Below are 26,509 nucleotides of genomic sequence, written 5' to 3'. Positions count from 1 at the left end.
CATGGTTTTGCTAGTCGCACCCATGGCAATTAAGGACCGGTTCGCGGGATGCCCTGGAAGAACTTATCGTACTTACCACAAGCCAGCGTGGGCAACGGCTGGGCTTGTAGTGTAGCTTTCCTCTAGTCGACGCATCCAGGCAAGGGTGGGCGTGATGGAGTTTGGATGGGCCCTGCGACGGCCTATGCGGCTTCCGGATTCACCTAGGCACGAGAGGGGACTGCCCGTTGCCCGCTGGGGACGGGGGTGAAACCTGAGGTGTGGTGTGCTTGGCTAGAGGGGGTTATGCGAAGGGTCCTGTCACAGCCTCTTTCCGGTATGTCGTGGTGGCATGTCGGCGCACGGAAACGTGTCGTGGGGCTGTGTCTTGTGGGTACAGTTGTACACCTCTGATCAGAGTAAAACTATTCGAATAGCCGTGCCCGCGGTTATGGGCGGTCGACCAGATTCACTGTGATTAGTCCCATCTTAATAAATCGACCCAATACACTGTAGTTCAGGTGGGTTGGTTGGGCCTGTTCAACGTGGTGTAGCGTTGACCAGTGGAGATTTAATGTTACTTTAATTACTCAACCATTTTACTGTTTTGCTCAATAAAGTGTTTTACAACTGCCTTTATGCAAATAGCCACAAACCATCCTTGTATCCCCTTGCACGTCTGCATCGTTGGTGTGGCTTGCTGAGTACGGTGGTTGTACTCAGCCTTGCTATTATTCCCCCTTTTCAGAAGTGTAGTGCTTCTGAGCTGAAGACGAAGTTAGAAGACCAAGGCTCAGACCCCAGTTGAGTTTTGCCTGTGGAGTGGAGCTGAAACCCCGCTAGGATCGCCTTTTTCCGCTGCTGTCGTTCTGTTTCGGTGTGAGGACTAAGTGCCTCTTCCGTAAGTATTTTACGCTTTATTTACGTTTGGAACTGTATATTACTTGTCGTTTTGTGTACCCTGGCTGGTTCTGGACAGGGATTTACTACGCAAAATAGTCTGGAAATTTGGGTTAAATTTCTGGGCGTGACAGCTAATGGCGGCGCATGTGGTGGGCGACGCCAGCGAGGTCGCATGCCGCTGCTTGCAGCCATCGCCTCTGCTACCAGCCGTGACCCCCGAACCCCATCGCTGACGATGTGCTGTAGCGTCGTCCTCGCCAACGACAGCCACTCGTCTGCGAGAGACAAGTCGCCATTGCCACCGGCGTCCGCTCGCAGCTGCCGAGCCTGCAGGTGCGCCGCCTGAGCCGCTGCTCGTAGTCCCCGTCGCCGCTCCAAGCCGCCACCCCCGAACCACGCCGCCGATGATGTGTCGCGGCGCCGTCCTCGCCAACGACGACCGCTCGTCTGGGAGAGACTAGTCACCATTGCCGCCGGCCTCCACTCGCAGCCACCGAGCCTGTAGGTGCGCCGCCAGCGCCGCTGCTCCCAACCGCCACCCCCAATCCACGCCACCGACGATGTGCTGCAGCGCCATCCATACTAACGACGGGCGCTCATCTGTGAGAGATGAGTCAATTGTCGCCGGCCTCCACTCGCTGCCGCTGAGCTCGCAGGTACGCTGCCTGAGCTGTCGCCCCCAGCCACCACCCTCAAAAACTTAAAAAGGGCAAAACCGTCTTTTCTCCTGCTAGTTAACACCGTCACCTTCAAAACTAACGGAAGTGCCAAATAGGGAAGAAAAAAATTTGAGGGTGCCTAGATAGGGAACTTTTGAAGTTTGGATGCTATAGAGGGAAGAGCAACTTTTTTTATGCTAGATAGAGAATTTTCTCTTCAATAATACATGGGCTATTTCTGAGTTTAACTTTTGTACCTGGGTTTTTCCTAGCTAAGCTGACATAAAAAATGGGAATTAAGGGAATGAGAGGCGCGCACGGGTATTTCGTCGTGCGGTACTCGCGTGTAGTAATGATACATGAACATGTACGCAATAGATTTTCCCCACAGATTTTTTCACAATTCCACAAGTAAAAGCTTATGTTTGCGAATGCATAGAAAAGAATGGATAGAAAAAAAAATGAAACTAGAGTACCTGAATAAAAAAAAAATCCAAACAGAGTTGGTCCCATGTAAAATTTCCATGTTTTGAATCATATCATAAATAAATTTATTAGGATTAAAAAAACACCAATCTCCAAAAGGAGGACTAATGAAATTGTAAAAGCAAACGAACCAAAAGCACAATTAATTGTAGTCAACCAAAAAAAAAGAAAGAAGTTATTGCAGTCCAACAAAACAACAATGCCCTAAGCCAAAGCCCAAAACGGCCCAAACCACCACAACCATATCTATAACCCCACTGACAGCTTGGTCCCAGAAAAAAAACGCATTAAATCGACACCCCACCCCCACCTGTCAGCGTGAACCCACCCCTCCCACTGACAACCCGGGCCCACCCACGAAAATATGGGGTTCCCGCCCATGGCCGCCTCCCATGGGCATGGGCGGGAACCCACGAAAATTGTAGTATAACAAGAGAGAAGAAGAGAAGAAACCGGAAGAGCAGCCTCCTCGCCTCGTGTCAGGGCAAAGGCCCAGTAAAACCACTAGTGGAGCAGCATCAGCATCAGCAGCAGCAGCGCACTCCTCCTCCTCCTACTCCTCACTCGCCAGCAGCCGCAGCCGAGGAGGAGGCGGAGGCGGATGCGGGAGATCCCCCGCGTGGCCGCCGCCGCCGCCGCCGGAGATGGACACGCCGGATAGGCCCCCCCGCGCCGCCGCCACCGCGGCCGTCGAGGTCCGGGATGCTGGGGCTCGCTCGTCGAGTGGACTTTTTTTTTTGGGGGTCGATTTTAGGAGGGGTTTCGGGTTAGGGGGCGGCGGCGGCGGCTGCGGGGGGAGCCGATTTGGGGCTTCGGTTTATTTGTTTTTTATTTATTTATTTTTACTTCTGATTTTTGTTTTTTTTGGGGGGTTGGATTCGCTCGTCCAGTTCATTGGTGGGGGGATTAAGCGGGTGTGTTGGGTGGGGGGATTAGGGGTTTTTGCTCATCCATTGTTGAGCTTAACGCGGTGCTGGATTTGAGGGATGGAAGGGGGTTTTGTAGGAGGAGATGTTGTGGGGTTTGATTCCGTGTCTAATCAACATGATCTCCCTAGATGTTGCGGCCATTCGCCGCTCCGGATTGGGGCCTAATCGTGCTAGAAGTCTCGATTCAGGTTTGCTTGTCTGAATATCCATTCCGTTTCCTATCAGAGCGCTCTGGTAAGAGAGATGGGCTGTTTTAGTTGGGGGAACTAAGTGCAATAGATCCGTGGCTCACAGCAGTGTGGTTCGATTTGGTTCAGTTGTCCATGTCAAATGTCGAGAAAATGGATGATTTGTGTTTAGGGAACCATTGCTTAGATCTGTGGCTTAATGCAATGCTCGCTGATTTGATCGATTCTGGTTCAGCTGAGGAGCTCCATTGGGCATTCTACTTGATCATGGAAGAATCCTTGTGCTAGTTAGGATCTGGTTTTTTTTTTTGTCGTGTCTTGCACTTCCTGTTTTTTCTGGAACGCTTCTGAACTTTGACCTGGCTAGACTGAACAACTATTTGATCTAACAACTATTTGATCTAAGCTGTTCAAAGTACTTAGGCCCTTTTGTTTAGGCTTATAAGCCAACTTATAAGTCAAAAAGTCAGCCTAAACAAACAAGCAGCCTTTTCGTTTGGCTTTTTTGAAGCCATAAGGCACTAACTGTTAAGCCAAAAGCTAGGTTGGAGAAACATTTTTTTGGCTTATGTGAGCTAGATGTATGACACCACCACTAAACTTAGGACATTATCCACCGGCTTATAAATCATATAAGCCAATAAGCCTAAGCCTAAACAAAGAGGGCCTTAACAACCAACAGTAAACTGTTTCTGATGACTATCTGGGGATGACTTTAACTACAAGAAGATATGGGAAATCATGTATTTGCTTGCGGAAGCAGGAGGCTTTGATTGCTTTGGGCTATCCATAACTAATCGAAAACCGCGCATTACGTTTGGATTAGTATTTCACAGAATGCCTTATTACTTTAAGCTAACTTTTATACGCGTGAAGCTATTATGAAATGAAGACCTTCCATTTTAATTGTTGTCAAATGAAAAACCTTGCAATCTACTCTCTAATTCGTTTTTTGTGCCTGCAGGACTCTCCTGTCTTCAATTTCATCAACAGCCTATCTCCTATACCACCACCTAAGCCTTCAGACTCAGCACATAATGTTCAACTATTCAAGTCATCAGACTTGGCTCCTGTTTCCTCAATCTTTGCCTCACCACATGTCAATCCTGCAAAGGAATCTAAACTTCCAATCAGGTAAATTTATGCTATTTTCTAGTTGAATGTAATTTCATCCTTTTAGGCTTTAGCTTACTATATCTACATGTATCTCCATATTAACCAGGGAAGATTCTGTTCAACTTTCTCGAGAATCGCACTCTCCGAACAGTGTCAGAACTCGAACAGGGGCCACAAGCTCTATTATTAGAATGATCAGATGCAAAAACATTGTTTCAGAAAATTGCAGTATAACTTGTTACCTAAATGATTCAACTTCAAGTAAAGCATCTCAACCCATCCAGCTTTGTGGCGGCAGTGCAGAAAGTGATACGAATCAAAATACTGATGGTAAAAAGGATCCCACTACAGAGCAAGACCGTACAGACATAGAATTCGTCCTACTTGATCAGTGTGGACCAGAAAAAATGGATTCATCACAGTCAGGTAATAATGCTTGTGAAAACCAACTGTCTGAACAACACAAGGATGAACTTGGGTCATTTGATGGGGGTTACATGTTTGCACATCAACCACATAGTGATATGCTGAGATTAGCTCCACCATTTGAGTCAGAAACACAGTTAGTGAATGAGACATTACAAACAGATAATGTCTACTGTGAAACCTTGTTGACCGATGGGCCAAGTGGCTCTTACACACAAAATTCTGCACCTGATCCTCATCTTTACTGGGCTGGGGCAGTTGAAGGGTGTGCAACAGATTATACCCCCCAAATGCTCCCTGGTGCTTGTCAAAGCCAGTTGGTGCCAAATGATCAAATCAATAACAAGCTCAACGAGCCCAGTGATTACATGCCAATGGACCACAATGTATGTATTCTTCTTGCTACTACCCAATTGGAGATATTCACTTGTTGGTTTTGCTGATAAATCATAGCAAATTCTTTGTCTAACTAAATGCAGCAGTGCATTTATAAACAATATATTAAGAGCTTGAAAATTAAATTAACCAGCAATTTGGCAAACAAAGGTCTTCTCTTCATGCATTTTTTTCTTTGTGACACGCTCAATTTGATAACCTAAGTTTCAATGTTTATATATTGCTAATCTGAATTGAAGTATCAATGTTTATTCTTGTGGGTCGTGGTAATAAACTAAGCAAACAATCTGTTTTCTTGTTTCGGTAGGTGTCATCACAGAATTTACGTGGCATGCGTAGACGTTGCCTTTTCAATGAAAAGAGTGGAGCTGCTAATGAAGGGGCAAAGAACTCCTCAGCTCGTCATTCTACAAATTCAACCACACCCAGACGCAAGATTAGTTCCAGTGATAACAACTTAAAGACTCTGAGGACCCCTCCATGTGCATTGCCTGGTATTGGCTTGCATTTGAATGCCCTTGCCACAGTGCCAAAGGATAAAATGGTTCCCCATAATGACATTCAATCCTCTTTGAATCAAGCCAGCAATGTTCCGTCTGCTGTTGGTTCTTCTCCACCAACAGATGATCCACATACTATAAATGATGACTCCTCCCAGACAGCCGTGGTTGCATATGTTGGTGAATCGAGTCAGGGTAGTCCCAAGAAGAAAAGGTACTTTGTTTCTATGCCCATTATTATAGGTCATGAGAACCATTTCGCTGGGCAAATCATGAAACACAATAATGCTATGCAGACACAAGTTCGACAATGGTGATGGCACGTCGTGCAAGCGTTGTAGCTGTAAGAAGTCAAAATGCTTGAAGCTGTAAGTTGTTCTACACCTTCTTTTCTCAATTGTTTCTCATAATATGCAACAAGCCAACCAGGTTAATTCAGAGTGAAAACATGTCAAGATATTGGTTGGTCTGAGGTATCAATTGTTTATTAGTGCTTGAGGTTTAGGATGAACACGTCCATGTTTTTTTCCTGTTTATGAAGTAGTGGCGGTGAGATAAACATATATGGTGTATCAGGCACTCCAAGTTTTGGGTGGAGTGCATAATAGAAAATAATTGCTTTGATCATATATGATTTATGACAAGTTGATGCACAGTGTTCAGGCTTCCTTTTCCAGTCATATCTACAGTATCATTTCTTCAACTGTCACACATTCCTGAGCTTGTAGATGTCAACATATTGCCCTGGGCTAGTTTTTGGGACTGTGTACTGCTCCATGGAATCTAGTTAGCTATGTTAATTTTAAAACTTCTTCTGTCCTGCCTCCAAAAAAGAAGCTTTTGCAAGTAGCTTTGTATTAAAAAATTGAAAAATTTAGGAGCTTCTGAAACGGCACTACAATCTTTGTTTCAGAAACATGGTTAGAAAAGTTTTTTGTCACAATGCACAAGCTGTCAAATTTCCAGTTGGGTATCATTTGTAAACTAAAATAGACCGATATGGCTGGTAAGCATGGGAGAATGGATAGTCAGAAGTGAAAAACCAATAAAAATAATTTAATGCCCTGTGGCTGGTTTGGACTCATGCAGTTGGGAAATGGGACCACCCACAGTCACTACTGTAGCATTGTTGCAAAAGGAAAGTGATAACTCTCTAGGCTTGTCAGTTTTCTTCTTAATGTTGTTGAGCCCCACCATTGTCTTTCTGTCGTTCACATGTGTGCAACAAATTTGATGATGATGAGGACAATTCAACATGAGCAATCCTAAAACAGAAAGCTGATGTTATGCCTGTGGAACATGTCATTTTGCTTGTTTTCCTAGACATGGTTAAATACTAAAAAGCACAATACTTGAGTTTGCAGTGGACCATTCTGCTGATATTACTAGTACAATAGGCCTGATATTGATACATGAAATTTGATCTTCTGGATAGCCATTTCTTATGAACAAAATTACAGACTGCTATACTGTTGACATGGACCTGCAGGGCATGCACTTGCTGCATGTTCAGGTTTCTCTTGGTTCTCTAGCCGTCTAGCAATTTTATTAAGTTAGCATTAGAAAATAAGAAACCATTTTAGATGTTTCTGAATCTCCATATTGCTCCTTTGAAGAGTTTCATTTGTTATTTACAAGATATTTCTGGAGAAGTTCTGTCTTCTTGTTGGGATGTGTTCTGTCAAGCATCATCTCTAATATAATGTCATTGTTGGCTAATTCTTATGCAGGTACTGTGAGTGTTTTCATGCTGGTGTCTTTTGTTCAGAACCTTGTTCGTGTCAAGGCTGTCTGAATATGCCTAGCAACATGGAAACAGTTCTATCGACTCGAGAGCAGATTGAGTCTCGTAATCCACTTGCATTTGCTCCTAAAGTAATTCGCACTGAGCCTGGTCAGGAATTAGCTGTAAGAGCCACTCTCTTTGTTTTACTTCCTTTCTCCTTTGTTACGTGCTACTGCTCATATAATCCTTGCTATATTATAGGATGACTCTAACAAAACTCCTGCTTCTTCTCGTCACAAAAGAGGCTGCAATTGTAAGAAGTCATCGTGTTTGAAAAAATACTGCGAATGTTATCAGGTTCTAGCTCTTACACGAGGTCATGATTTGACATTCTTTTCTTAGCCCCTTGGCATTTGTCTCACTGTCACTTTTCTTAAAAAAAAATGAAGGGTGGTGTTGGATGCTCTGTGAGTTGCCGATGTGAGGGTTGTAAGAATGCTTTTGGGAGGAGGGAGGGTAAGTTTCATCTTGACATCCTGTTTTATAAATGTGCAAAATGCATGCATTGCTCAAGATTAGTTGCATCTGTGGTATTTTATGTGATGTACATATCAGATACAAAGGAAAGGTTAGTTGGGAGAGGAGGTGCTCTTTAGGTTCATATTTGCTTCCAAATAGTATTTCATATGTTTCTAGAGGATTCAGCTTTGATCTTTCAACTTGTAAATTTAAATACAGGAGAGCACTAGGAATCTTAGAATATCTTGCATGCTATTCTGTTTGAAAATGTACTTCCTAGGTAAGATTTCATTGTAGGAATTGATGGAGTTACTTAAATTTGGAGGTTGGATCATTAATAATTTAAATTAAATTTGTTTTTTTACTGGAAATTAAATGATTGTGGGGGATGCACATAGAGAACCCTGAAAGGGAAATCATCCCCTCAAACTTCTGTCAAGTGAGTAAAGACAATGGTAACCATCTTAGTAGGTCAAGTCTACATCATGTATAGCTGTTTCAGATTTTGTTCAACATAACAATTCCTATACTATAGCATTAGTAGGTACCTTTCTTTTTAGTTTTGCGAGGGTTTATAAGTTATTGGTTTTTTATGGTACTCTACCTTTTTCCATTGAAGGAGTTGCACTGTTAGGCATAGAGGAAGCTAAGCGTGGATGCGAAGAAAAGGATGGAGGCGTGAAGGAAGAAACCACTGATAATGATAAGCAGCTTGTTATCTATCAAGATAGTATCAACCTTACTCCTGCTGAGAGTGTGCTGGCAACACCTTCAGTTGTGGATTACAGGTCTGCCTCGTACAATTACTCATGTTACTGTGGATTCAATCTCTTCTGTAAAATGCTAAAATGTCAGTTTTCTTTTGTTCTTCTAATCTTCTTCCTAGACCCTTGGTTGCTCTTCCACCTTTGAGCTCCAAGAAGCCAAGATCGTCGACGAAGCTTGGTGGATATTCTTCTCGACTTGAAGGACACCTGAAGTCTGACATTCTACTCTCTCCATTCGAAAGCTACGCAGAAATGATGCTCGGGGATGGTACATCAAATGTCCTAAAAGGGGAATCATCCCCTCAAACTTCTGTCAAGGTCGTGTCACCTAATAAAAAGAGGGTCTCTCCCCCTCGCATTGGTACCGGATTGTCTCCGATCTGCAAGAGTGGCAGGAAGTTGATTCTCAAGTCCATCCCTTCATTCCCTTCTCTTGGTGTCGACATTACTAACGAGGATCCAAACACTAGTTCGCTAGCTCCTTGAACACAACAAAATTTAGTGCTTGAGGTAAAAACATCTCTCTCTCTCTCTCATTTGCCTTTGTTTGATGATGATCATAATGCTATGTCCAATCTATGCTCAGCTAAATAACTACCTACGATCGTGTAGGTTATATCCTTGTTTATTTATGGTTCCTCAGAGGACCAGATCGCCAACATCTCAGTCTGCATCAGGGTTGGTTCTATCATGCTCTAAGTTTGATGATCAACCAAGGGAGTTTAGTTTCGGCAAGTTTCTGTTCAGAGGCTGAAGTTTTCCCGTGCTTTCTCGAGAGTGAAATGCCCAATAATAATCCAGTACGTGTACACGTACCAAAAGATGTCCAAAAATTACGCCCCCATCAAGAGCCTCCTGTGACAGGAGGTGTGCTAATAATTATGCCCGGACTTGTCGACTATCTGTCATTGTTTGAGTTGCCCATCCCTGTTCGTATGTATCATTTCACGCTTCATCTGAAAGACATCTATCATCAATGTGTTGTGTTGAAAAGAAGAGATATGTCATCTGTGTACTTTGATATTGTTATCATCTATGTAATGTACTTGGGATCAGGCTGTTAAAACTTTTATGAAAACTTTATGTAATTGAGAACAAGCAGTTATTTATAGTACTTATGAAACAACTCTGTTTAAAATCCAATTGTGTGTGTGTGTTTTTCAATGAACTTGACCATATCGGTTGAAAACTTGCTTAATTGCTTGTGCAACATTTTTGTACTGTAAAAATTTTATGGAACAGGGATTTGTGCAGAGAAAAAAAAACAAGATCATAAAAAAAAGCTGGATGTCTGCAAATCTCAAGGCTGGTGGTATAGATGCAATTTTCTCTGGCTACAAAAGTCCAACCACGAATGGTTACTGACGCTGTGGTCATATGATCTTCATAACCTTGTTCCCTTTTGCTTGTCTTATGCTTGCAAAGCTTCAATACCGCCGTGTGTGTGTCTACTTTGGAGTACAGAGCATGTGAGTTCAACTGCAAAAGGGCAAAGTGTGTGCACGTATTTTAAAACTTCCGTTTTTGAGAGGCGTATCTATCACTAGCTATCTATAAAAACACTGAGACCCAAAACGACCATTACCTTAATCGGGGAGGAGGAGAGAGGTTTACCGTACCCGGTAAATCAAACGAAAGCTATCAAAATTCAAAAATATCTTTTTCATTTTTAAATAATTTCTTGTCAAGGAAACCCTGGCCCAATCCTGCTGCAAAAACTCCTACCGGGCTTGGAGCCGTACGGGCCTCGGCCCAACCCAGCCCACCTCCGCACGCCCTCTTGACCACTTGCCTCCTCCCAGCTCGGCTCGTATCGTCGCGGCTCTGGGGATCGGCTCGTCTTCCCCCCTCTTCTTTGGTTGGCTTCGTCTCCGCGCACTCACACACCACCACCAAAGGGGAACGGAAGCGAACCCCTCCTCCGCCGCCGCCGCCGGAGATCGCCCGCTGTCCCGCCAATCCGCCGCTGCGGCCTCTGGTTGTCGTCGCGAAGCCGGCGCCTGCGCTCAGCTGGGATGGCGTCGAGTGGAGATCCATCGGCAGTCGTCGGTAAGCCTAGCTTCTCCTGGATCCGCTTCCTTTGACCCGCGCCCCCCGATCTCCTCCTCTCCCTCTAGCGCGAGCGCGGAGCCTACCCCGGAACCTCCGTTTCCTCTATGGATGGATGGATTGATTGATTGATTGGATCGATTTTTTTTTTTTTTGGGGGGGGGGGGGGGGTCCCAATTCGCTCGCTGCTGTCACCTGCCGTGGATCCATCATCGGAGCAGATCGATTTGGCTGCTATGTGTTCTGGTTCGCACACACTGCGTACCGATTAATTAATATTCAGGACGATTGCGAAATCTCCCTTGATATATCAGGGAAGGGGAAAGTATAGACGTTTTTCGTGGTTTTCCTCATGATATGGTGCACTAGAGGCATATGCTATTTGTCCCTGTTCGATTATTGCATCGAGGATTCGAGGTGTGCTATTTGAATGAATGACGGTTAAAATGATAGTAGTAGCAGCTAAATGTACTTGTAATCTTATCATGGAGCAGGAAATGTTGGATCTTTCAGAAAGGTAGCATTAGTTGTCAGTTATTACTTGTGGATTGGTAGAATGCAGTATTGGGCTTCTCGCCTTCTCCATACACGATGTTTTCGTTTGACAGACTAGCTTTGCCTAAAGCCCCAAACTGGTGGTGGAAGCTATCACTTGTAGTTTACCAGGAGTCCAGGACTATTGCTAGAGTCGAATGCTTGGGCTGGACATTTTTCCCTTCTAAGCCTTCATTCAGTTTTTGCGCTTATGTGGTCAGAGCGTAAAATAGTTTGTTAGCGGTTGTCTTTTCCCCGTTCATAAATGATTGTCTATTACTTAGCACTTACTGCAATCAGTTGGGCACTTGGACCCCATTTCATCTCGTTACATAAATCCTCATGGTTTGAATCCAAATTAGTGGGTTTGGAACTTACATTTTAAAACAAGTTCATGATGCTTGTATTTGCCAAGATAAGTTTTTGAATGGATATTTGGCAAAATACTTGCCCTTGGTACCTTCTTGATGTAACCAGGAGGAGAATCGTATCCTGGTTGTGTTTTTAATGCTCTGTGAAGCAAGCTGTGTTATTAACTAGTATAAATGTTATCTCAGTGCCTAGGAACTTCAGACTGCTAGAAGAGCTTGAGAGAGGGGAGAAGGGCATCGGTGATGGATCAGTAAGCTATGGAATGGATGATGCAGACGATATCTACATGCGCTCTTGGACAGGCACAATTATTGGTCCCCATAACGTAAGTTGTTTGTTTCCATTGCTTACTCTTGTACTCATAATCTTCATATGTAACTGTTGCGTTCTGAGCTCGACGCTTTCTTGTTGATATATATTTGGTTTCGAACATTTGAATTTTTGATAGACTGTCCATGAGGGCCGGATATACCAACTGAAGCTTTTCTGCGACAAGGACTACCCAGACAGGCCACCAACTGTAAAATTTCACTCAAGAATCAACATGACCTGTGTAAACCCAGAGAATGGATTGGTATGACACGAGAAATTTGGTTCAGAATTATTTCTAACTCTTGTGTTCAATTATTTGATTAATTAAAACTTATCTTTTGGAGCTAATGTAGGTTGACCAAAGGAAGTTCAGCCTGTTGTCAAATTGGCGCCGCGAGTACACAATGGAGGCTATCTTGACCCAACTTAAGAAAGAGATGGCAGCATCACACAACCGGAAACTAGTGCAGCCTCCAGAGGGGACATTCTTCTAGAAGCAGGCGCCCGCCACTCATCTCCGCATGCCATGGATGAACCATTGTAATTCTCTTTCTATATATCGCATGAGATTTGAGCCGTCTGAACATTTGGTGCAAATGATTGTAGCTGAACTTCGCTGGTACTACCTTGTACGTGGTCCGTGTACGTCCTGTGTTTGTGTCGTGTCTCGCTTGTTTGGTTAACAGTTTGCCAGTACGGCATTACCTCAAGAGACAAAACTAACGAATTGGGGTAAAATCTTTGTAATGAATCTAGTGATGCTCTGCAGATTTGGCTATGTTTCTGAAGTGGTACTATGCTGGTTCTTTTTCTGGCATTGCAAGTCTAAATTTGTTGTTTGTTTTGTCTTCAGATTACCATGTTGCATTAACCTGATCTCACATCTGTGGTGATAAAATTGTACTAAATTTTAAATCACAAAGTTTTCAATTGCGAATCGCTCTAATAACTGGAAATAGAGTAATTCATTATCTCATGCTATGCTGTACCATAATAAGATTGATTAGAGTTGTGATTGTCAACAGGACAACAGATATGATATTAAAGAACGCGATCCGAAAAGATAATTTCAAATAACAAATCGCATGGCAATACGAATAAAACGAACTCTTAAACAAATTTACAAAGCATATATCATCAAAATAGTACTTATACTATTCGTGAACGCAATCTAAAACCGTAATTTAAAAAAAAACAAATCCCGTCGCAATCGCAACTCGAATAAAGCAAACTCCTAATCTATTTCCACCTAAACATATCATCTTCATTCATACCCCTTCTAATTTAAATTTCGTAAATACATGGGCGAGAGTTCAATTCAAAGACGGCATTTAATTATGGGCTGTTTTGGATTAGTGCCAAAAACGTGCCCTACCAATACTTTGGTAGTTTGAACAGTGTATCTGGTGATTTTGGTTTGAAGCCAAATCATTGGCATTGCCAATGCCCAATTTGATATTTTCTATATTCTACTCAATGCTTGGTTCTAAATTGGCCTCAAACCAAATACAACTCTACCCTACCAAAAAATTGGTAGTACCAAAACTTGCCTAGGTTTTGGCACTACCAACATTTTGGTAGGGTATTGAACCAAACAAGCCCTATATCATCCAAAATAAGTAACGCAATCTAAACCCCATAATTTAACATAATAACAAAATCCCATTGCAATAAGAATAAAACGAACTCTTAACTAATTTCACTACATACTTCGTGGAAGAAACAACCAACTTTTGACAGACATAGATTAGAAGTTGTTTTTTTTTACGGAGAATATATACCAGCTTTATCTTTTCGTGTATGTTTATACTTATCAGTAAAATTTAAATTTTCAATTTAGAGTTGACTTTAGAGTTTTTTTCATTGTAGTTTATTTTTCAGCCTCTACTTTTAGATCGTTAAAAATATGTATATAAAAATTTTATTCACAAATTATATTTTTTCCGTTTGCAAACATATCGTTGGGATTATTCCTCGTCAAATAAGCCAAACGATAGGGCTATAAATATCATCTTCGTAACAATAATCCCCAACCCCCAATTTAAAATTCGCGAATTGAAGTTAAAGGACGGAATTTATACGATTTGGGAGATGGAGAGAGAGCGAAAAAAAATAAATAAATTCCCCATCATCCATCGTAGCCAGACCCGAATCTCAAAGCCGCTCCCCGCCGTCCGATCCACCCCCCGCATCGCCTCTCCTCCAATCCCGCATCGCCTCGTGCCCTCCTCCTCCCCCTCGCCTCCGCCTCTCTCTCTCCCCCCTCGCCGCCACGGCGAACCCCTCGCCGCCGCCACCGCCACCGCCGATCGGGCGGGAGGAGGCGTCGCCCGATCCGATGTCGGCCGCGGAGGATCCCGCGAAGCCCCCGCCCCCACCCCCGCCGCAGCTCGAGGCGTCCGGATCGGACCCCGACGACCCCCTCCTCCGCGACCGCGTCGTCGTCATCGCCCCTCCCCCTCCCCCGCCACCACCACCACCACCACCAGCACCCGCCCCCGCCCTCCTCGCCCCCGCCGAGAACGCCTCCGCGGAAGCCGCCTTCGCCGTGCCGCCGGCGGCGATCGCGGCGGTGGTGGAGGCGAACGGCAACTCGGAGAAGAAGAAGAAGTCGGTGGCGTTCGTTTTTTGGTCTTCGATTTCCTGTTTTTGGTACGTTGCGTGCTGCTAACTCGTTTTTGCTGTTTAATTTTTTTATATGTTTAGGAGGAAGACGGATGAAGGGGAAGGGTGCAAGTCGTGCAGCTGCAAGAAATCCAAGTGCCTTAAGCTGTAAGATTTTTCCTCTTCCCACTCTCTCTCTCTCTCTCTCTCTCTCTCTCTTTAATGGTAGAATTGGCTCATGATCTTACCATAACACGATAGAGGGTGGAGAAATTGAGGGTTTATCATGTCCAGCTCCTCTTTGTTTGTTCGTATCATCTATCTCTAGGATGCTCTTGGAGTATCATTTTTTCACCGGGTGGTGATATAGTTTGCCATCGTTAAAGAATCCTGTGATAGTTTTCATGTAATTCTAGCTTCGATGATCACGCTTTTGAAACGTATGTTGGCGAAGGACCGATTACTTTTAGTTTGAGTCCTGCTTGAGAGTAAAAATTCTGTAGCACTAACAACATGTCAATGAGTTGTTAGGTACTTTATAGTTTATGAAGGGTGGTCCTTTTTTTGGGTATAAAATTTACTCTCCTTTTGTTTCTGTTATTATATTTTGCTGTAAAGTTTGGGCCTTAAACCACAACTCAGAGGAACTGGCTAATTTTGTTTTTCCTGATAATCTGCACATTAGTGCCATTAATGTAATTTGTCACCTCACTCTGAGTTTTGGGGAGGGGGGGGGGATTTTTATGCATGGAGATGCATGTAAAGAGGATGGAAATCCTGATATGGTTTGAGCACACCTGCATAAACCCCCATCCCACCTCCTGCAGGCCTAGACACAAACCCTGTCCAGCACTCCAGCCAGCCAAGAGCTTGTGTGCAACACCATGCTTTATGTTTATTACTGCTAAGTAATCATTTCTTTCTGTTTGTAACTGACACTTGATTTATGCTGTGGCAGTTATTGTGTGTGTTTTGCATCTGGATCACATTGTTCTGAATCATGTGGATGTGATCCATGTTACAACAAATCTATTCATGGTGTTCCACGGAGTACACCAGCCTTGCCTTTGAAAGCTGTTCAAACATTAGAGACTGGTCAAGATTCAGTGGTATACATTTTTCTTAAACAGAATCTTATTATTTTGGATTATTTTGTGTTCCTGGTTTCACTGTTCCTGGTATGATCTCTCTAGGAACAACTTATAAGATCCCCTATGGACTTTGGTAGAAGAAAATGCACTTGCAAAAAGTCAGGCTGCCTTAAGAAATACTGTGACTGCTACCAGGTTTCATATCTAGCTCTATCCTGTTAGTTTCTCATCTTTTGTCCACTCATGACCATGGATATGTTTTTCTTCTGTGTTTGAAGGGAGGAGCAGGATGCTCCATCAACTGTAAATGTGATGATTGCAAGAACCCATATGGGAGAAAAGGTAATACAATGTGTTGCCAATCCGATTTAGTAGATACAATTGTTTGAAGTAGAATTAATTGGATATATACCACATAAGTTTCATAACTGGGAAGGTGATTTGCACCAGCTATAGGAGTTAGAGATTTTGGTTGATCTTGTTTCAAATAGCAGATTTTTACAACCGTTTGCTTGCGGCTACAAGTAGCAGCTATCCCAGGATCCTTCTAATCAGGAGATTTAGGCTTCTAATGCTCCCAGAAATGTTTTTTTTTCAATACATGGCTCAAAGAGATAACACTAGTTTGTATTTTATTTTTTATTGCTAAAGTTACAAAATCTGCACAGATAGGACTGTCTACCTGTTGCTATGGTCCAAACCCAGTAGGGCTCATTAGAGAGTAACAAAAGAGGGAGTTCTGTTGGTTGCAGTAGTTAAGGTAGAAAATTGTGCTGTTTTTGATTACATGCACGACCTGGTTCCTTTTCCTGTCAGGCAAATTCTGTTTGTCTCAGTTTAACCATCATGGTAGAACTTGGAGCTTTTCATTCCGTGGCCATCTCATTGTAGGGAAAACTAACTTGATCATCATGGTAGAACAAGGTGCCTTCTGTTCCATCATCAAGATAAACTGTTTGGTTGGCCCACAATCACAAAATACATTATAGAACCTTATCATATCTAACATATACACCTAATGCTGTGGAGGAACCTGGCAGGCTGGCACACACAGACATAGGGAGTTCTGGACTTATGATCTTGTCAATATGTATCTGCAATTGTTAAATGCACATGAAAGTATGAACCGATAAATATGCTTGTTGTATTTTGTCACCACCAGTCCTGTGAAATTCTATACAAAATACAAGGAATATTTAATAACGACAAACTGCACAGCAATCAATGCAGTAATTTAGATTTTACTACACCAAAGTAAATAGTACTCCCTCTGATTTTTTTTTCAATTTTGAACTAACCGACGTCATACATTAAGTGATGGAGGTAGTAGTAAATTGTGGCTATACTAAAGAATAATCTGATAGAAGCAGCATTATGCTTTGGTTTTTATGTACATTGTTCTTAAGGAACAATATACCTCAACAAATACAAATTGAAGTTATTGTATAGGTCAGTACACTTTGGAATTATGTCTTCATTAAACCGGGGCCTCCAGAATAGCATGTTTTATGCTGCACATTAAGTTCAAATATGTCCTGTTGCAATTATTCTCCAATGATGACATTTATGGCTTGCCCTGACGGAGGAAGTCTTTGATTTTTTTTTTTGGGTATGAATTGCAAGCTGTTGCTAAAATTTAAATATTGCTCATATTCTGCAGTTGGTGTTATTTTGGATGGTAAAAATATTCTTGCTGGACCAACACCAAATGAAAGGAATGGAACAGAAGCTGACTCAAGTGACGATGAAGAAGATGATTATTATATGAACCGACCACTCTCGCCTGTCTCCCCATCTCCAGTATCCAGAGAGTCTTCATTCCAACAGGAGACTTTAGTTGGCGTCGAAGTCCAGACTATGAATGGGCATCTATACCCAAAACCGCTTACCCAAGTGCGGCCGGAATCATGGCAGCTCACTAGGAGGCCTACTGAGGAAGTGCGAGGAGAGGCATGGCACTACTTGAGGAGGCCCAGTGAGGATGGAACATCCGATGTTATGGAAGGACATGCTGACCCCAAGTTTCAGAGAGACAATAAACAGCTGGAAAACCATGTTGATAGGTACAGCATTCCGCGGTGCATCGAGGTGATGAACGCCATGGCAGACCTCTCGCCGATCGAGAAGTCGCTCGCACCGGACGTCTTCTTGGATCCAAGCAATCGGGAGATTTTTCTTTCACTGACTGTAGATATTCGAACCATGTGGCTGAAGCGTAAGATGAAGAGCCTTGTGTAGAGATACCATGAAAATTTTTCATCCGCATAAAACCTGTCAAGCATGTGGTGTACTGTAGATATATCTAGTTTTCAAGAGTTCTGAACCGATGTATCTAGTCCTAACTTGGCACAGGCTATATTGCAGCCAGCAACAATAAATTCATATGATCTTCAGGCTTCAGCTAGAAATTGATTCTACTTATTTCTGCTGCCTCATTGGCTTAAAAGTTATGTATATTTTTCTTCCTTCGATATGGAAATGAGTGACACCCTGTCTGTTATGAAATGCAGGAAGCCCACAATTATATCTTTGCTATCCTCTTCATATGTTCCTACATTCAACCATCATTCATACCATGCACACATTTTCTTCATTACCTACAGTGTACATTGTGTATAGCCATGTGGCATTCTTAATGAGAAGTCTTTCTCAAATGTCATGGAGCCTAAACTGCAAAATTGGATGGAAGACTCATTTGACCATGTCCATGAGGTTGACACTTGACAGAAGGTTGCTAAGCTATGTGCCCCTGATCAAGAGCAAGCAACAGTGATGCTACAGCCCAACACTGGTTGGTGTGCAACAACAGCTCAGGTGACATGATGAACCACACAGTGCCAAGTGATACACAATCACACAGCTCCAATCAGGATAAGATTGGGGGCCAAAGTCCCCCCCTAGCCAAGGAGAAGACAAACCTGGGAACATGAGAACATGTGAGCAATATTGATGAATCAACACTGAACTGCTCCAGATGGGGTGCCGGCTCCTCACCAACCTAACCTTTGATTGGTCTCCTTCATCAATGGAGCCATGGACCATGTTTACTGTACATCTGAACCAGTGAGCCCCAAGTCAAAAAATGGACGTGCATAGGCCATCACAAGTGTCTCGTGTCTGTCCTTAAGATAACACAGGTAAAAAAAGAGAGGAGGAAAACCCATCTATATCTGTAGTGACCTAAGCTTAAGAGATATGGATTATCGTAAGCACACTTTCTAAGCTTTTCTAATCGATATGATTTTTTTTTAAAAAAAACTTCATCAACATTTCTTAGAGAACTTTTTAATCAACTTGTCAACTTCCTAATATTTAATTCGTTTGTCTATATCTTTATAAATAGTTGTCATAAACTAAGTTTCATCCATCATCCATTAGCTAGAAATTCAGGTTTTTTTCGGTTTCTGTGAGAACAAAACTGTTTGCTTTGAAATTACTGCAGATTCCTGAAAATTACACTCTTCCAGTTGATCACTGATTGAGTGGTAGTTGTGCCAAAAACGTTGTTGCACATTATAGAGAAAAATGCGCTGACAAAGTATTGTCTTTTTCGATACCCCAAAAAAATTTATTTAGAACAATCCTATGATCTGACAGCCCAACAATTCCATTTTTTTTTAAAAAAAATGGAGCACAGTGATGTGTGATGGACTGATGTTTGCTGCTGATAGAAACTGGAGGTGCGAAAGCCTGCACTTCATTGTGCTCTGTGCCGACATTCCGATTTGGAGTACTACCAGAAATCAAGATCGTCCATTTTCACTATTTTCAACTGAATTTTAGTTCTCCAGGGCACTATTTATCAGGGAAAGGAACCTGTCATTTATCAAATTCTGAAAAAAAAATATTTTCTTTGAAAACCTCTGAAAAAGATTAGGCTAAATGGTTTCGTTAGAGGCTGCAAGTTGCAACTTAGAAGGTGGCAGATGCTTACCAAAGTGCACGTAGAGGCAGGGTTTTCAGGGTCTAAAGGCAAAGGCAAAGGCAAATGCATTGCAATCTCACATATCCAGAGTTCAGAAGCTGTACTTGTCGAGAGACAATTGTACTAATTAAAATTTAGTCCTTCCCATTATAGAAAAGCTTAAGAACATGATTAGTAGACTCTGGAAGCACTGTCTGCTTGCTTAAAGTTTTAATTCAGCTGTATTTTATAAGTGCTACCTTCATTTCATTTCGTATTATAAGTTGTTTTGTTTTTTTACCTAAGTTAAACTTCATTAACTTTGATCAAGTTTATAGAGAAATATGACAATATTTTTAACATAAAACAAAAATAATATCAGAATATATTCAGTTAGATCTAATAAAATTAACTTAGCAGTATAAATGTTGCTATATCTTTCTATAAACTTGATCAAACTAGGTTTGACTTTAAAAATATCAAAATGACTTATAATATGAAACAAAGGGAGTATCATCTAGCTAGACATGCTGAATTAATAAAGCTTGCGAAATCTCTGAACCTGGAGTATAGGCCTGGTTTAGTTGGCAAAAGTTTTGTTTTGGGTGTCACATCGAATATACGGACACACATTTGAAGTATTAACGTTGTCTAATAACAAAACAAATTACAGATTCCGCCTGAAAACTGCGAGACGAATTTATTAAGCCTAATTAATCCGTCATTAGTAAATGTTTACTGTAACACCACAATGTCAAATCATGACGTAATTAGGCTTAAAAGATTCGTCTCGCAATTTACACGCAATCTGTGTAATTGGTTTTTTTTGTCTATATTTAATACTCTATGCATGTGTCCAAATATTCAATGTGACAGGGTAAAAATTTTTGTTTTGGGAACTAGACAGGGCCATAGTCTTATGACTTTGGCCGAGTTTAGTTCCAATCTTTTTTTTTCAAATTAACTTCCAACTTTTCCATCACATCAAATCTTTCCTACACACATAAACTTCTAACTTTTCCGTCACATCGTTCTAATTTCAACCAAACTTCTAATTTTAGCGTGAGCTAAACACACCCTCAGTTGGTCAGATTGTCACATCGACAAGTTACTCCAAAAGAGAAGGGTAGTAGTAGAAAATGTGTCATGGAAGCAAACGGCACCTAGTGGGTCCAGGGCCCCACAGAGCCCCGGAAGGGTGGGCCACCCATGGGCATGGGCCCAGAACAACACTGGACTGTCACTAGCTGCAGTGAGCTCATTGTCAGTGAGTGGGCCACAAGGCCATGCATGGAAAGCAGGGAAGAGAACTGAAGTGGTGTTGGTGTTTCTGGCCGGCTTGTGCGCCACACTTGCCCCCATCATGGCGGCTTGCTCCCCCCCTTCACTTTTCCAACCCCCTCCCTTTCTTCTTTCTTGGCAACATATCTCAACTATCAAGAGTTCAGTACTACAAATTTATTTGTAGAGAAAAAGGAAGATAAATATTGACCAACTAACATAAATTATAACTAATGTAATGCTTAAATGTATTTTCTATTGAGTATATCTCAGTTGGATATTATCGGGGGAGATAAGAATTCGTCCCATGACCTTGAACCATTTTATTTATTTTTTTCTTGTGCATGTTGGTAGAGATAGGTGATGTAAAACCATTTTTATTATTAAAAAATTTTAAATGCTTAACTCATTCACATAAACCCCACAATAACATAGAACCTCACAGTAATTTTACAAAAAAAAAATCTAAATTCTTGCTCTATAATAATAAAAGATAAATTTTCATGCTCTAAATGAGGCTAATCGTTAGCGACTGGCTCTTGAAGGAATGGGATGGAAGGATCCACAAATAAAGAAGGCGCAAATTGACAATTCGCATATAGTTTGTACACACGCGTGTACGTGTACATGTGAACAGTGAACATGAAGCCAGTGATGCAAAAAAACTTTTCATGTGCACATCATATCCCAAAAGGCCATGGATGGATGGATGGATGGCAGCAAGATAATCAAGGAGATCACAAGCATGCATAATGCAACAGTTGCTAAAGGCTAAAAAAGCTCCATTGATTAAGCAAGATATGTACACATGTAGGTCGGTCGAGATCAGTAGTAGCCGGGTTGGAAAGGAAGATCCATAAGCCCAATTATCCACACATGTTTATCCCTTTTGGAGGGCACTAATAATTAAGATAGCTAAGCAAGCATGCATGCTTGCCACCACCATTGCAAAAAAAAAAAAGTGTATATTCATCTCTAGCTATTTGATTATTTTAATTTATAGTACCTAACTGAATTTTGTTGCTTTGTCAGACATGCTTAGGAATTAGTACCTCTTAATTAATCCTAAATTCAGTAGAGGTTTGTCTTTAATTATCTTAATTCAGTAGACCTTATGCAAAACGTTGTTGACTTGTTTCCTCTCTAAAATTCGCTAGCAAACATGCATGCCATGACATTTTAGGCCGAGCTAGTAATTAAGTTCGAGGAAAATGTTAGCCAGAAAATCATCCATACAATAATTAGTCGACGAGATCTCCCTCCATATCCATTGCCAATCATCTAATAAGCTAGGTAGCTGAAACCTAACTTTGCTCACAAAACGTTGCACTGCTAGATCCCAAGAGGGTACATATATATCAAATGTGCAAAAGGCCCAAAGCTAGGTAGTTTCACCTAACCACACATGCTTGAATTGATCCAAATCACCCAAAAGGTTAATGTCTAGCTACATTTTAGATTTGTTTAACTCTCATGCATATATAGGCGTACTACTAGATCAGTAGAGATATTACACATATATTAATGTATACTTCACCTTCTGATAAAGTCGATAGATATGACCTCACCCACAGAAAGCAATGACGTATTGAGATAACTATAGTAAAAGAAACTGTAAACATTGGATATAACTATCTTTGTAAATATTAATATTGGCATCTGAAAAGTGATTTATATGCATTTGTTTTTTTTTTCACAGAAAAATTGATATACCTATAGTTTAATATGCTTTTGGTATAACTATCTTTGTAGATATTTTGATTGACACCTGAAATGGTGATTTTTTATATATAGATAAGTTATTATTTCCTTCAAAAATTTCTTTTACAAACTATAATTTTATTATTGAATTTTATTAATAATATTGCGACAGAAATTACATCACTCTTCTGTGGAAGGAGGCATATATACAGTAATACAGAGCCATCTTTGAGCATTATAGCCCTTAAAAGTTACAAATAGGTCCTTCAATTCTGAGGTTAATTAGTGCATGACCATGAATATGCATCATTTGGTGTTGGAACACACATAAAGGTTTAGAAGCTGCAAAAGTTAGCTGCTCAATTAATTAAGCTTAGGAGAGATCAAATAGAGATCGTCTGCAACCAGTGGACAGCCACAGCTATGCATCAATGATCATGCATGCATGCGATGCAAGAAATGGACTTTTGAGTGTATCAACATCAGTGTGGGGGACTAGAGGCAATGTCTGACTCATCTTGACCCCTCTTGTACTTTGTTGCACAGCCTGCAACTATATATAGCTGACAGCGAAAATTGTGACTGATTAATCAGTAATTCAGTTATGCTGGCTTACACTTAATTTGGAGAATTAAGTCCTAATCGGATTTCAAATGGGCCCATTTTTGAAGGGGGAAAGAAAATAGACTCTTAGTTATGTTATGTCACATTCAGAATACTGCACTGTCAAGAAACTAAGCCAGCTGGTTCATTTTTTTTAATTTTGTTAGTCCTAAAGAAATCAAAACAAACATTAACTACACTGTTAAGAAACTAAGTATTGTTTTTTTTGGATCTTGAGTCATAAGTACAAGTTCAAAGGTAGCTAGCTTAGCATGAACTTTTAGGCAATACAAATTTTTTGAAGGTTGTTTCCCTTACAAAAGTTAAGACAATAAAGACTATCCACTATTCGTCCATCAGAAAAAAAAATCTCTTTTTTCCCCTTTCCCTATCCTTATGTAGCCAAATTTCTTTTTACATAGGTTAAGAGTCGATATTTTCTCTTTTAAAAACAGTTGATGCTAAACCAATGTTAAGCTTAACATCGATATTTCACTTTGTACTCTCATCTCTTCCATGTCAGCGAATTTGTCTACTTGGAAAGGTTAAGAACCCTTACTAATGAAAGTTGTACATGCCCTAATCCACCTAGCTAGCAATATGCATGTCACTTGAGAAGCCTATGTATGCTACTAGTAAGTTGCTTTGTGGAGAGGTAATTGCATATCATGATTTTGATAGAGCACCTAACAAACGATTACCTAGCTACCTCTTGGCAGGCTCAAGCCGACAGTCCCCAACTCAAGCAATCTTCACTGTACTTTTGCTCCTAATCAAGGTGAATTGCAGCTGAAGAGAAATTAACCCGGCCTAAAAAATAATTTTGCACGGCTAGAAAAACAGATGCATATATATAATTGTTCCAGAATTAATGGCACTAATTACACAATTCTGTATGAGTCCACAACTTGGATTTTTGAACCCCACTTCTCCTTCAATATGAATGGAATTTGGCTATGGCCAGCTCAGCTAAAAAAGAACGAGTAAATAGCATATAAAGGACACCATTTCGTACAAGAATCATAAGCATGCGTGCTGCAATTGTGTGTACTGAAAAATCCTATCCCTGCAATTTGCACTGTTTTACTTATCATTTTCTTACTTTTGGGATTTGCATGGACCCTAAAGTGTGCCTATATAAAATGATTCATTCCCAGCAGGGAATACATCCCTTTTGGTTATATTTAAAAATCCAGCCAACTAGCTTATTGCTCTTAAATAATTCACCAACCTTCAATTTGTATGATTTCAGCATTTAAATCACTCACCAAATCAGAGAATCCGGCAATAGTGTCTCTATCATGTCTCTGTTGTACGAACTCTTATTTACACACCTTTGACAATGTTTTTCTCTCTTTACTGAAATATTTTATTTAGCCACATTTTGGCAGTGTTTTTCTTTTACTGAAAATTTTGATAGTGTTTAATCATAATATTAAAGGGTTTTTCAATGATAATGGTGTGGAGTAGTCAACCTGAGGTTAACCTGCAAGCTCAAAGGTTGAGCATATATAGTTGTAAGCTCAAAGTTAACCTTAGGTGTACAACCTGTCTTGGTCGAGTTTGTTTTATTGACAACTTCAACAACATCGTCTAATAGAGTCTAACTCTCTTTATCTCCGAATGAATGAATTCCTGATTATGAATCTGGACACATGTACCTTTATACTACAAAGGATGAATAAAATTGGATCTCTCATCAAGGAGTTTTGCACATGGTTGTGGCTTAAGACTCAACCAAAGCAACGACTTATTAGTTTTTTTAAAGAAAATTACGGCCAATCAGCAGGGTAGCTTGTAACTCTTGTTGCCTATACTGTACTGTATCACTCTTTAATTATCACTCTTTAAAAAAAAATCCATAAAGTTCCTATGATTTAGAGTAGTAAATGATAAAACTGCACTGAATTATCCCCTGCAGGAGACTGTCATTTCTTCGTGATCTGTAACAACTGAAAAAAGGTAATTAATCGTGATTATTTTTCAGTGTAAAGTGACAGCGATTGATCACACACATGCCAACCAACATTACTTCTGCTTGACCGTAGTAGTATTGTTCAGAGAGGCAATTTAATACTAGATTAGAGTGTGTTAAAGAAATCAGAATACAGTGGCAGGCTTAGTTAATTTAGCTTATGACCGCAGAATGTTTACTGATCACTGGCATCTGGTCACTAGTAGTAGATTATTGACTGATGCAGTCCTGGACTATAATATTAGCAATGTGGTAGGAGAGTCTGATGGAATATAGAATAGAAGGCACCTTTTGCCAGGAACAAAAACAAATTAAAGAAAAATGTTAAGTATAAAAGTAGTAGACAACAACCATCAACTGTGCTGCCAAGTGAGCAGAAAAGAGGACAAATGACAGCAAGACCAATGTACTTAAATCTGCAAATATGCCTAGTGTGCTTGTAAACCCTGATTATTCAATGGCCATAGCTTTTCTACCACCTTCCTAATCCTTAGCTCTCATTCCTGCCTCCACTTATACCTATGCTTAAACTAATGCTTTGCTCTAAACAATGATTAGCACTGGTGGTTAGGTGAACAATCTCTCTCACACAAACACTAACTACAGTCTGTAAATGAAACATGATGCCTAGAGTCCAAGTCATGAAAAAAAACATGTAAAGAAAATTTTACAATGCCTAGAGTCCTAGCCAGTGAAACCTTTTTGTTGAGGAATCATATTATCATAATGTAACTATGACAGAGAAGAAGATACGATGCAAAATAAAAAAAAGGAGAAAATTTAACATTTAGTCTTAGGTTAGATAATTGAGACATAAAACTTGCAAACCTTTTCAGAGATCCAGCTATCTCCTAAAGTACATCCACTGTGATTCATTAAAATTATGTTTCAACAAATGGCCTATAAAGAAGTTTTCTGGGACGTTTGGTTCATAATTAATTAAGGGTACTTAGCAAGAATTAGCACAACCGAATAAATGAAGAAGAAAAGCCCTTTTTTTTGTACAATCTGGATATTTATCTCCTAATAGTTCGCACTTTTAAGTTCACTTTACCGTTTAGTTCCCAACGTTCAGAAATCACAACAAACACTCACAAAATTCCTGCAAAAATCCAATTTTTGGACACAACGGTAACAAATCATAGCAACAAAAGTAAATCACTCCGAAAAAAAAATATAACTCCTCCGAAAATTTCTTGACTGACAATCTGACTCCCCCATTAGTAATTTCTGGCTTGCTTTGCCCCCCTTTAAAAAGAAACAGTAAAAAGGTGAAAGTAACAAAGTAAATAATTTCTGAACACAACAATCCCCACACTGCCACATATCACGGCTCCACATTACTGTTCATGTTCTTTGCAAAATTATTCCTCCCAAGAAAAAAAATGTAGCTGAATCGCTTTAATCTTTGTCCTATTACTCTACTTTTCCTAATAAAAATAGAAACAAATAAACAATTAATACCCTCCCTCATCACTGCACTAACCCC

The 26,509-nt window shown here is 40.8% G+C and overlaps 3 protein-coding genes across 4 annotated transcripts; all 3 read left to right on the top strand.

Annotated features, from left to right (window-relative positions):
- The first annotated feature begins 2,481 nt into the window (after window positions 1–2,481).
- LOC4352740 (protein tesmin/TSO1-like CXC 2) lies at window positions 2,482–9,737 on the top strand. 2 transcript variants are annotated; one of them, XM_015764789.2, is made up of 11 exons: window positions 2,482–2,722; window positions 4,109–4,278; window positions 4,367–5,072; window positions 5,390–5,796; window positions 5,879–5,950; window positions 7,313–7,490; window positions 7,570–7,665; window positions 7,758–7,824; window positions 8,447–8,615; window positions 8,714–9,104; window positions 9,207–9,737. In XM_015764789.2, exons 1-10 carry the CDS (start codon window positions 2,672–2,674, stop codon window positions 9,078–9,080), a joined length of 2,283 nt encoding a protein of 760 aa, XP_015620275.1. In that variant the 5' UTR covers window positions 2,482–2,671; the 3' UTR covers window positions 9,081–9,104; window positions 9,207–9,737. The 2 variants fall into 2 exon arrangements, with proteins under 2 accessions (XP_015620275.1, XP_066162244.1); XM_066306147.1 differs by having other exon boundaries at window positions 9,181–9,737.
- Window positions 9,738–10,475: 738 nt separating this feature from the next.
- LOC4352739 (ubiquitin-conjugating enzyme E2 variant 1C) lies at window positions 10,476–12,678 on the top strand. Its single transcript, XM_015764791.3, has 4 exons — window positions 10,476–10,643; window positions 11,735–11,874; window positions 11,998–12,123; window positions 12,215–12,678. Exons 1-4 carry the CDS (start codon window positions 10,610–10,612, stop codon window positions 12,353–12,355), a joined length of 441 nt encoding a protein of 146 aa, XP_015620277.1. The 5' UTR covers window positions 10,476–10,609; the 3' UTR covers window positions 12,356–12,678.
- A 1,322-nt stretch (window positions 12,679–14,000) lies between these two features.
- LOC4352738 (uncharacterized) lies at window positions 14,001–17,956 on the top strand. Its single transcript, XM_015762795.3, has 6 exons — window positions 14,001–14,471; window positions 14,568–14,633; window positions 15,424–15,574; window positions 15,659–15,751; window positions 15,835–15,898; window positions 17,217–17,956. Exons 1-6 carry the CDS (start codon window positions 14,200–14,202, stop codon window positions 17,792–17,794), a joined length of 1,224 nt encoding a protein of 407 aa, XP_015618281.1. The 5' UTR covers window positions 14,001–14,199; the 3' UTR covers window positions 17,795–17,956.
- The last annotated feature ends 8,553 nt before the right edge of the window (window positions 17,957–26,509 follow it).

Source organism: Oryza sativa, chromosome 12 (assembly GCF_034140825.1).
Source record: "Oryza sativa Japonica Group chromosome 12, ASM3414082v1".
Lineage (NCBI taxonomy): Eukaryota > Viridiplantae > Streptophyta > Magnoliopsida > Poales > Poaceae > Oryza > Oryza sativa.
Note: the sequence above shows the minus strand (reverse complement) of the source record. Positions and strands in the feature narration are given on the sequence as shown.